At 37.6% G+C, this 12,064-nt stretch overlaps 1 protein-coding gene across 1 annotated transcript in view; it reads left to right on the forward strand.

Moving 5' to 3' along the window:
• Positions 1-12,064, forward strand: part of LOC145772586 (sodium leak channel NALCN-like) — an 86,357-nt gene that overhangs the window by 48,729 nt on the left and 25,564 nt on the right. Inside the window, exons 3-16 of the mRNA XM_082584448.1 lie at positions 1,395-1,523; positions 2,818-2,957; positions 3,274-3,416; positions 4,201-4,305; positions 4,543-4,649; positions 5,014-5,143; positions 5,662-5,886; positions 6,325-6,456; positions 6,637-6,732; positions 7,187-7,291; positions 9,325-9,404; positions 9,482-9,671; positions 9,916-10,074; positions 11,300-11,381. Of these exons, the coding sequence (XP_082440574.1) occupies positions 1,395-1,523; positions 2,818-2,957; positions 3,274-3,416; positions 4,201-4,305; positions 4,543-4,649; positions 5,014-5,143; positions 5,662-5,886; positions 6,325-6,456; positions 6,637-6,732; positions 7,187-7,291; positions 9,325-9,404; positions 9,482-9,671; positions 9,916-10,074; positions 11,300-11,381 (1,823 nt within the window). The remainder of the gene's footprint in view (positions 1-1,394; positions 1,524-2,817; positions 2,958-3,273; positions 3,417-4,200; positions 4,306-4,542; positions 4,650-5,013; positions 5,144-5,661; positions 5,887-6,324; positions 6,457-6,636; positions 6,733-7,186; positions 7,292-9,324; positions 9,405-9,481; positions 9,672-9,915; positions 10,075-11,299; positions 11,382-12,064) is intronic.

A 12,064-nucleotide genomic window follows, 5' to 3' on the forward strand; every position in this document is an offset into this window, starting at 1 on the left:
TAGAAGCTACCAGGTCTCAATAAACACCCTTCCTTTGTCAGTTTGTGCACCAGTGCACTGGTAACAGTGGCCTACTACTACTACCATACTGCATTCATTGGTACAAATACTTCACACCTGCATGCAATGCAATTTAAAATCCAAGTTGTTAAATGAAAGAGAACTCAACTAAAAGAACAACAGAAAATTCAAAAATTTAACATAAGCTAGAGATGATAAGACATGCTGCATGTAAAGAACATTTAGACCTGTTTCCTTTAACTTTCATCATAGCCCAGCATACCGTACTGTACACTGTTTGACTGTTATAGGCCTAGTGCACCTGTGTAATGTGTATCGCCGACGCCTGCTGCCCGGTACCCTATCTAACGTTTTGACTTCTGTTGCAAACCAAATTAATTGAATAACCTGACATAACTTACGGTACCGATAATGATGTTCTTGCAAACAGTTCCCAAAACAAATTAAACTACGGTAGGCTTGCCTGGTACGGTACTCAGTTCTGTGATATTTAGGCTAGTACTGCAGCCAGTGCAGAGTGGTAGATCAAGAATCTTTGCTGTCCCAAACCTACTCAGTACTGCCTAGTTAGGCTACTTACAAACCTCATGGCTATTTTTTTTTCTTTTTGCGCAACGCTCAGAGTTCAAGATGGATACCACTACATGGCTAATAAGCTGGTCAGTGGTCACCGGAGCAACTTCGACTGCCAGAATTTTACACGGCTTGCTGTTTCTGCTGAAAACATAGCTAGATTAGCTGCGCCACTAGCGGCGCAAGGTGTTGCTTAAAAAATGGCCACAACTTTTTTTGCCAAGGGTCCCTGGTTGGAGGAGAGTGATAATCCTAAACTAGAGGAATTAAGCTTTCCAACGATACCAAACTTGTTAAGGTCGCAATTTATTCCAGGCGACCCTATATTTTCGCATTTTACGCTCAGACTATTTTGTCTGTGGGAAAGTACTGCCTTGATTAATTAAAAAAAGCTAATTGGCTGCATGTGATTTTTGTGTGTCTGCTAGCCATAAATAACACATTGTACAACAGGCGCTAGCCATACAAAAACGTCTTTCGAGGCGGATTTGACCCCTGGTATTGGTACAGAAGTAAAAACGTTTTGTCTCAAAATAAAGTTGTAAAAAGGCGTTTTTAAGCAATGGCAGTAGCATAATAGGCTAAATCATTTTAAAATATAAAAAATAATGAGTTTTTACTTTTTAATGTCATTTTAATTGTATTTCTTTGTAGGCTTGCAGAAAGTTTAGTTTCCAAAGTTGGTCCGGCAGTTATATGGGAATACCTACGTGGTGGTCCATTCTTCTCGTTTCCCAAGGTCATTGATCCACTTACAGTAGACCAAGCCTAACTGTATTTTCTATTCTTCTGCTTTACAGAAGAGCCGGTCAACAAATTGGTGGCGCAACAGTGTTTCTCTTATTCTTTCTGCTTCTTTACGGATTTCTTGGGGTGCAACTATTTGGTGACCCTCCACACCGTTGCGTCACAAATGACGCGAATCTTAGGTAAGAACTACCGGTATCCTAGCCTTCTGACCTCACAATACGGCAACCTATAGGCTACTCAGCTATTTATTCGTTAAAATGTTGAAGTTAAAATGTTTGTCTGATTGGTTTTCAATATTGATTATTGTTAAAGTCTTGAGATGTAGCTTACTTTTGCAAATAAACATGTCGCAAGCTACCTTACCTTATTTACTTGATTGTAAGCCGCGCTTGATTGTAAGCCGCCCTTGATTGTAAGCCGCATGTGATAGTGTTAAAAATTTTATGTAAGCCGCCCTTGAATGTAAGCCGCAAATACTGTTTACACGCAAAGCTGAAACTGCTGAAACTCCAAATTTACCGGTATGTTCATTAAGTAGGCCTACCATAAATAAAACTGACAACTCCTTTTTTTCTTTCGAATGCACGTCATAAATGCATGTGACAATTTAAAATGCACGTCACAACTTCACAATTATCGGCATCAGACAACGCAGTACGGCAAAACATCTATGGCAAAGTCGACAAGGAAAAAGGCAAAAAGAAAAAATGTAAGCGCCTTTGATTATAAGCCGCCCTTGAATTTAAGCCGCAAACATGATGGAAAAAAAAGTTTATAAGCCGCGGCTTACAATCAAGTAAATACGGGTAGGTCCTAATGAATGAGCTTTGCTGGATTCTCACATCAGTCTTTACCCTGACAGTTGACTTAGAATTTGTTTATGATCAATCATCAACCGAAGCCACAAAAGACAAAACCAAACAACACCACACGGCATACATCATAATACAAAATTTACCCAAAATTGCAAGCTTTTCAAAAGTAAGCTATTTTCCAAAGCTGCACCAAAAAAACATCAAAAATCGATATGGACAGCCGTAAAGCTGTGCATTGTGCGTTTTGCACCCAGGCAAGGCCGGTGACAGAAGAGTGAAGAGATAAGAACAGAAAATTGTTTGCCAAAGAGCCTCTCATCTGTTACACGTTTGGAACTAAGTGATCATGTGTTCTGCCATAGATGTTTGTTTTGTGACATAATCTTTTTTCTGCCTTTTCTTATTTGAATGCAATATAAATTATATTTTAATGCCAAAGATTGTGAGACGACGTGGAACTTTGCCGTTTTTTTCTTTTGTAACATAATAATCTTGCTTGGTTTCATGTACTAATGGAAAAAGAATCTAGAATAAACAAGGCGCTGGATGCGCTGAGTTAAGAATAAATGAAGTTTACAAAACTTTCGCATTCTATAAAATAACTCTTGCGCGTACAAAACTTAAATCTAAAGTGTTTCAAGTCATTATTTATTATTAGCGACACATCCCTAAGCGTCTTCGCCATTCCGGACACTTTCTGCTCTATTGGTGATGCAACAATGTGTCCACCTAATTTCCGCTGCGCGAATCATTCTCTTACGTTTCAGCAAGGCGGTTATGGAAGATTCGATAACTTGTGTAAGTTTGTTGGTAATGATTACAACTTCAGATTTATTCTAAATCTAAATGTTATGATTCGTGCAACAATTTAATTAAATCATTTGTTTATTTCATAAGAATCAGTAACAATTGCTCTTCAATAGATTGTCAGGTGATGTGCATTCAATGCCAAGTCTTTATTGGGTTAGCATCAATTGACGTGCAATGAGACATCTTGCAACGTGATATGGATACTACAGTATATGTTACTTTGTCCATGCTGCGTTGTTCTACAACTCCCTCACCATATTAAAACATATCATGTCGAGAAGTTTACAACAACCTTTTCGTTCAGTTGTCAGCATCAAAACTGTGTACGAATCTGCTAGCCAGGAGGGATGGGTGTTCCTCATGTACCGAAACATCGACAGCTATCCTGACTGGCATGGTTATCTTTACTTTGTCACGTTGATCTTCTTTCTGGCCTGGTTGGTTAAGGTAAAGCAACTGCTGCATTCGGATAAGTCTGCACGTAATAAAAAAGCGCAAAGAATGTTTATTTGAGTGCTTTTTTGTTTGACATTATGCAAACAAGCAAACAAAAGTACGGGGATTTATTCAATATATTACGCCATCATCCTTGTGTTATCCTTTCGTACATTACATCATCCTTATGTTACATACATTACATACATCATTTTACCACAATGTAATTTTTCAGCTTTTTTTCACTTTTTGAGATTGTAAAATGTTAAACAAGGCGACCTATTTCAAACAAGAGATGGAAATTTGTCGAATGTTAAAATAAAAAACGAACTGTGTTTTATCAAGACCAAAAATCCCGAAATGTTTAATTTTGTTTATAAAAAAATTGTTTTGCTGTGAATTTTGAAACAAATAATTTTCCAAATCCAAATCATAATTAGGCTTTCAAGTGTTCATTACAAAACAAAATCAAACAATCTTTCGCGAAATATTTCATTTTGTTTCCGTACCAAATGCATTACTTTGAGTTTGCTTCCAAACCATTTTCTTTTCAACAACCTTAGTTGATTACAATTTAGTTACTTAGTTAAAATCAACTACCAAAAAAGATGCAATGTGATCGTTATTGCATTTACGGTATGACTTACTTTTTTGCTATGTTTTCAGCAAGCAACTCACTTCTTTTTTTACATTAATTTAGTGTCTGCAAACGTGAAATCAATGAAAGAAAGTATTGATTTGTTAGGTTGATTAAATTATTTGCTGCTTAGCGCATTTATTTAACTTTGTTTCGTAGAATGTATTTATCGCTGTTATCATCGAAACATTTGCTGAAATTCGAGTGCAGCTTCAAAACGCTTGGGGAAACACTCGATGTGGTCACTCTCCCAACATAGCGCAGGTGACTTATATGTTATAACATAAGTGCTACATTTTACTGAAACAAGCTGTTTGTTAAATGTGTCTCCAGTAATCAGTTCTCTGCATACTGCTCATTCATTCACTGCTAAAAAAAAGTTGTGTTTTCACATGTCGTTATCAGCATCACACCTACAGCATAATGCACGTACAGCATAACTACATGGTGCTTTCATCTCTATGAATTTAAGCCCATCATTTTTCTCTGTATATATAACAGATGATCAGTAATGAAGGACCTGGCATGTGGACAATGGTCGATGTTGATATGCAAAAAGGAAAGAAGCGACCACTGGACAGTTGGCGGCGTGCGCTACGGTCACGTTGGTGAGAATTTCTTTATTTAAACCCCACACCTTGCGATGTGGAGAGCAACGAGTCATTTCCAATGCAAGAATATTGAAATTTCTAAAGTTTTTAGCGGAGGTCTACACTTTAATTAAATATTTTAGGATAAAAGAGATTAAAAAATATTTATTTTTAACAGAACATACAGGCGATTTAATGTAATAAGCAAGCGGTAACAACGACACAATTCCAGCTTGCTTTGTGATGTGTAGAGAAAGTGGTACTTATTACGATATACACATACAATGTATATGCTATGAAGAGAGACTTAGACAAGTTGCCTTTAGACGGTTGCTTGCTTTTAGTTGCTTGGTTTTATACGGTTGATGATGTTGCTTTGCAGGTACTACCTTGTTATGACCGTTGTAATTGTCCTCAATACATTCATATCCGCCTTTCGACCCTACGTCGACGATGCCACCGCACATAATCACGAGATGAGCAGACAATGGTCATTCTTCGGAATAACTGAGGTAGCCAAACGACGGCTGTGACGTAATACGAAATTAAAAGGCGGTACGAGCTTAGTTTTTAAGTAAATAGAAAAGCGATAGTTTATCTACAATACAAACAAATTTATTTTCATGAAAGTTAGTTGCACCTTAAACAGTAAAAAATCGATTTCAATAGCCTGCCCTAGATCATCTTCAGTTTAGTTTTTGTAAACACGACGCAACAATGCTAGTAGGCTATTTATCTACAATGTTTCCAATGCATTGTTGTTCATAGTAAAAGAAAAGTTCTGTACAAACAAAACTTAAAACAATCTTAAAGCATATAGTTAAAAATAAAAAGTTGTTTTAAGAGAAAGACAATTACAGTAGGGCTATTAAGAAATTTTACCAAAAGCTTCCACGTGTAAAACCATGACATTGATTTTGGAACTCAACTAATGGCCAGTTGAAGTATATTAAGCTATTTGACGCAACGTTCTCTAGTTTATCAGAAAGCAATTTAGTCCAACTGTCTTACTCGATTTTATTTTTGTCAGTTGGTTTTCACCTTAATATTTGACATCGAAGCCGTGATCAAAGTGACTTGTCTTGGAGTTCGCGGATACTTTAAAAGAAACATTTATAAATACGAAGCGTTTCTTGCCCTTATGACCACCATCAACACCATACACTCCTTCCACCCGGCTCTACGAAGCTTTCCTGTGTTAAGGATCATTCGGTTATTGAAGCTCTCTCGTGCTTTAGAAAATTTTGCCTACAAGGTTTGTTTCAATTATAAAACTTACAAGTTCTACAGTACAAAATATCTAGAACCTACTGTAAAGTTTTCGTTTGGCAAACTCTTATTGATTTATTGATGTTGTATAGTGACAAAAATAACAAAATGTTAGTACATTTGTTGATTTACAAATGTATGATGCCGACAGCCACGAAATATTGAACTATGTGAATCTGGTTAATCCGTTAATGTAGTAGTCATTGTATTGACTATTGAACATAAGTATATGTTTTTAAGCTCAGTAAATAGCTGAGTATTACAGCTGTCTAAAAGACTAGCCTACATTTCGAAACTTTTAATGAAATCGCATTGATTTAGGCTTTTTTCACCCTTTCCCAAAAAAACGTTTTGGACCCGTACGAGGATGGTATTAAGAACTCAATTCAACCATATTTTTATATCAACTTTTAATATTTTGTAGATATTTGGACCTGCAAAGAAGATCGGAATGCTGGTGACGTTTACCCTCGGTATTCTGACTCTCATGTCTACCATCAGTCTCCATATGCTCTGTTACGTTCGAGGACTAAAGTCTTTTTCTACTTTTCCCAGAGTAAGTCTCATGTGTACCATTTCCACATTTAGAAATCCTCCACTTCATTCGTTTAGACTTAATCTACAGTAATTACGTTGATGCTTAATAATATATCGTTTTTATTTTGTCTTCTTTATGCTTGTAGTGGTAAAACAACAACACAACAGCCAGCAGCAACGCGCTTTTGTTTTTGAGCAGGCATTCATGTCGATGTTCCAGATTATGACGCAAGAAGGGTGGATAGATGTCATGCACGAAGCGATGGATAGCGTAGGGAGCGGAACTTACATTCTGGTTTGTTTTAAAACTGGAGTGCTTGTTTTCAAATCTTAATTTGTATCAATTTATGATTTGACAAGTTTCGAATGACGATTTGCGAAGTCATCTTCCAGCAACAGTTACTTTATTAGTAGCCTACATTGTTTAATTTAGGAGGAATAGGTTAGAAACTAAACAAAAACGCCTACGCTTTGATGGTTGGGTGCTAAATTGGTTGGTTGGTTTTGAATGTTTATCCTCGAACTGACACAGCCTTGATAAGGTTATTTCTGGTAGTTTTGCACACTTGTAAAGGCTCTTGAACCAGGGCTGGTTACCGAGATTGGCAGACTGAAGTTTCCGATTGTTGAAGTCTTGTTGCCGGAGAATTATTCCATTCTTGAAGAATAAATAATTCAGATCATAAATGACTTTATGAAATCTTTGGCGATGCTGTCAGTTTTGTAATACCGTATTGTGTTTGATGCAGGTGTCAATCTACTTCATCCTTTATCACATGTTTGTGACTACCGTTCTTCTTAGTTTGTTTGTGGCTGTGATACTCGACAATTTGGAACTGGACGAAGGCTTGAAGGTAAATCAATCAGTGCTACCTCAGCACGTTCTATTTGTTTGTAGATAGGCTCCACTGATTGAAAAAAAAGCATGCATAGTTTTCAAGCTAACATTATGGTTGCATTTTGAAATCTACAAAGCTGAATTTTTAGCGTATTTCAAACGAAAGTGAGAAAGTTATTTTCATTATGTGTAGATGTCTAGATGATGAAGTTATGTCATGGTTATCGTGTTCAGGGCCGGATTAAGACGAAACTGGGCCTGATGCTGCAGCGCAAAAACAGGCCTATTTTTTCTAGGCATTGGTACATATGCATTCGACACTCTGACTCCACCGTACACGCGTAATCAGACCGACCAAAGAGCCTTTATTGCTTTCGACGCAGTCAGCCAAATTTTAATGAACATGAACAATAATAACGACGTGTTATCGTAAAAACTCGAGAGTAACATCAGGCTATGTAACACCAACACAATTCAATACCAATATTGCCTGAAAAGCGGAGTTAATGAAGAAAAGGCTAATCCAGATCAACTTAACGTTGGCATATTGTCAATGCTGCGCTAGTGCTGCTTACTTATACTACTGTTTTTCGAGCCTTAGCAAGCGCGAAATCTTCGATCATGTCAGTGCAGTCAAGGCTGCTCAGCACCTCATGTTCAATGCTCATAAGCGCCAGCATGTTTAGCCTTTCCTCCCTCATCGAGGACCGCAGCTCTCCTTTGACTATTCCCAGTTTTGAGAAGCTCCGCTCGCCGGAGGCATTAGACACCATCAAGCACAGATAGATGCGCAAAGCAATCTCGACGTTTGGAAATGTTTGAGAAAGGTTCAACGACGACAAAAGTTTGTACATGGTAAGCTCTGCTGACTCGTTCACACTCACCGATTTCTGGGTGCGCATAAATAATGAGTAATGAGTACATAATGAGTAATGAGTACATAATGAGTAATGAGTACATAATGAGTACTAATCTTACTGCCTTAACCTAATCTATTCCTAAGGCTTAGCCTAACTCAGTGGTTCTCAACCGCCGGTCCGCGAAGTACCGTATCTTACTTTCTGCCAAGCTAATTTTAATCTGGAATCATAAGCATTGCAAAGTTGATACTTCCTGTAAAACTCATTTTACGCTTGGCCGATTCACAGCAGTAGGCTAAAACTGGCATAGCCTATCTCTCCTTCGTTGATACAGCAGAACTGTTTAATAATAAAGGTTAACCTTCCGATGACCTAGATTTTGTGCCGTTTATGATTGCTTCGTCATAAACTGCGTCTAGCTTTCAAAAAGTTTTGTAATACAAGGTCATTCTTCACTTTTCAGATGCTGCAATAGCTTGTCCTGTTAAACTACAGAAGGATTAATATGGAATCAACGAACCAACAAGTGTATTTTAACAAGAAGGAAAAAACTAAGACTTCTGAAACAAATAATTCTCAAAATGGAAATGAACCAAGTATCAGTAGCCTAAGTGCAAATGTAAACTACGAAAAGGGCATATGCAGATAAGTTGAGTGTCACAGAGGGAAGTAAGAAACGAAAAGGGGAATTTGTCAGGCAATACAATAAAAATACTTGGAGCTTGGTTTTACAATAGTTCCGGGTAGTGAACAATCGTCACGCCCCTAATGTTTGGTGTGCTCCCAAATTCTGCCAAATGACGTTATGAAACCTTCTAAAGTTGTTCGTCACTTTCATTCAAAGCACAACGATCTTGAAGGCAAGCCACTTGAATATTTTGGACGAATATTCTCTGATATGAACGATTAAAAAAAGCAAATGAAAAGATGACGACTACCGAAAAATCCTTTCTTCATGAATTATTTGTGGGTTAATTAAGCAAAGGAAAACTGTTCAGCGTCCGGAAAATTCACGTCTGTTTTCGTCTGGGCCTATTTCAGGAATGGGCCTAATGCTGCAGCATCAATAGCATCCACCTTAATCCTGCACTGATCGTGTTTATCAACTTGTCTATATGAAGGGACAAATGTAATTAATAGCCTACTGCGAAGCGGTTATTCTATGTTGTTAATGTTTTTTTTTTCACAGCGCTACAAGCAAGTCAAAGTGAATGAACAAAGAGTGGATATCAACAATCCGCTGAGATTGAGAATATTTGAACATTTTCCGTGAGATATCTGTTTTAATTGTTAAATCCAATTAGGTGTTTAATAAGGCCAGTTCATCAATGAAAATTATTTCTTAGAAACCGGCCTGAGATGGTTCATGTCTCAAAACTTCAAGGCGAGTTTGTGGTTCCGCGCTTACGTGACAGCTTCCTTCAACAATTTATCGAATCCAAGTTCTCCCCAGGAACTGCACATCACGTCACAGGGTTGCCACACTCTGTGTATTCAAGTTTTTCTCCTTCCTCTGGGATCCTTGCATCAACTGCTGTGAGTTAAGATCATTTTAAATTTTAATAAAATAAAAGCTAAAAAATTATTGGGTGATTGTTACTGCCACGTCGTAGCCTATATCAATAAATTATTGTCAAAGTTTAATTTTAGAAAAAATAAAAAAAGTTTTCCGTTTGAATTTTTACTTCCCAAACTATATAATTAGCTTCACGAGCGATGTTAAAATTATAATAATTTAATTCTGCCTTGGTTAAGCAACAATAACTTATTGGTTCTGCAGTTAGCTACGAGATTGGCTGTTCAAGAAGATGGACTACCTCCAGCCAGGTTGGCCATGGTTTCGGAAGAGATGATGACACATACTGAAGAGCCTCCATCTCATAGAAAGCGCTTGGATTGGAGAAGATCAAAGCAGTGCGAAAAATTTAACAAAAAAAAGGTAAATTTATGAAAGAAAAAGAGGGCGTTTGAACTTAATAATGTCCGTGTCAGGTGCAAGATTCATTACAGAGGCGGAAAACGCGTTTCAAGTAAAGTAGACTTTATGTAAGTTACCTTGTTTGTTACAAACCATCGGTTGAAATTTAACATTGCATTTACTTTGAGAATGCGTTTTCTAATGCGTTTTCTAACTTTTTGTATTCTATTATTTCCTTGTTACTACAACACTTTATCCCGTGTGCAATAATAATTAACAGCGTTGACAAGGGGCCCAGAGGTTACTTTTGGATTCGGGCCCGGGATGGTTTTAGGGCCCGGAATCTTTTCGAGGGTTAGGCCCAAAAATTTTTTGAGGCCGGAAAGATTTTATAGGTACAAGTCCTAAAATATCCTTTCAACAACCCTGGCTATAATGTTCAAAGCATGACAGCCGAATTGCAGTATTTGTTATTTCATATTTTGAGCTCACAGCGACAACCACTGCAAATTGCAAAAGCAACACAGCAGATAAGCTACTGCAGCTGAAAGTAGCGAAAGAACCACGCAGTAGCTCGAGTCGGCTGCTCCTCATTATTTTAGAGTGCCATCCAGTGTCTTCCCGAAACATGGCGCATGTTCTGGAGCGATGTCCAACCGAAGTCCTTTCAAGTATCGAGCAGGCGCCATCATTCTGGCCAAACCAGTGAAGGGAGTTATAAAAAAAATCTAGGGTGCAGCCAGGTTTAGTCAAAGCAACAATGTCTGAGATAAATTTAACAATGTTATAGTTTGAGGTATAAATAATACTAAAATAGTATAGAGTGCGGTTGGGGAACTTGGCCTAGAAAATTTCAATACATTGAGTAGGCATATTGTCGAACAAGTAGGCTATTGCTGTCTGTAAATTATTCTATCCACCAAGTGACGCTTAATGCAGAGTAATCCTCGAAATGCGTTGTTCAAGCGCACACCCTGATAGTCGAACCAGTGCCGCTTGATCTTATAGTTTTTTGTTCGTCTTTTTTTTTCTGGTAAAGTCAAGCGTTAACCAAATGAGCTATCAGGACGGAGCAATGAAGCAACATAAAGCAAAGCAACCAATCATCGCAACAGTCAACGAGTCATTTCCTACTTAGCCTACTAACACTTACTACTAGTTATCATTTTATATAGTTATAAAAGCAACAAAACAATTTTATGATAGCCAACTTGTTTATTTTCACGTTGAATGATATTTTTTGCAGAAGCAGTTGACAGGTTCTCCGATCGCCAAACACCTCACGTCATTGGAATTGATGGCTCGAGGCCGCAAGGCAGCTTCATCTGGTGAGCAGGCAAATGGGAGCTGAAGTTTATGAACGGATATTAAAAATAGGCTACCCTAAAATATACTAAAAATACTAGAAATACTAGGAAATACTGAAAGCAAAGTTACTTAGATTGTACCAAACCACAAGAATTATAGAAAGAGCCGAAAGACCATTGACTGAAAAAACATTAACCAACAACTACACCCCCAACACCACCAATCGAAAAGAATACTAGAGAATACTGTGAGCAAAAAACATGCATGCTAAAATTAAATACTAACACTGTACCATCTGTTCTTACTAAAATTACTGACACATGACCGCTTCATTCCAATCAGTAGTTTATTACAAGCGACTCTGCACTAAACAATTTACGAAAAAACATTGACCCATCCATACTCCTATCAAAATGAAAGTTTAAAGTAGTACGGTAAGCATGTTGTTACTGAAACATAAAAGTATATTATCTGTGGCCTCTTGAGATGGTGGGCTGCCCGGGAGTCGGGCACATCTTTTCCTCCATTGACACAGCACTGGAAAAAAGTATCCATCTCTGAGGCCTTTCACTCGTTGTCTTTCACTCTCCGCCTAAAAACTGCTCACAGTCAAAAATATATTGTGTCATTTGGGTTAAGATAGTAGGCTTAATATAAGAATTGTTAAAACTTGCTGCACTGCTCAGCCACATGACAAATTTTA

This window comes from Aplidium turbinatum, chromosome 6, assembly GCF_918807975.1.
Source record: "Aplidium turbinatum chromosome 6, kaAplTurb1.1, whole genome shotgun sequence".
NCBI lineage: Eukaryota > Metazoa > Chordata > Ascidiacea > Aplousobranchia > Polyclinidae > Aplidium > Aplidium turbinatum.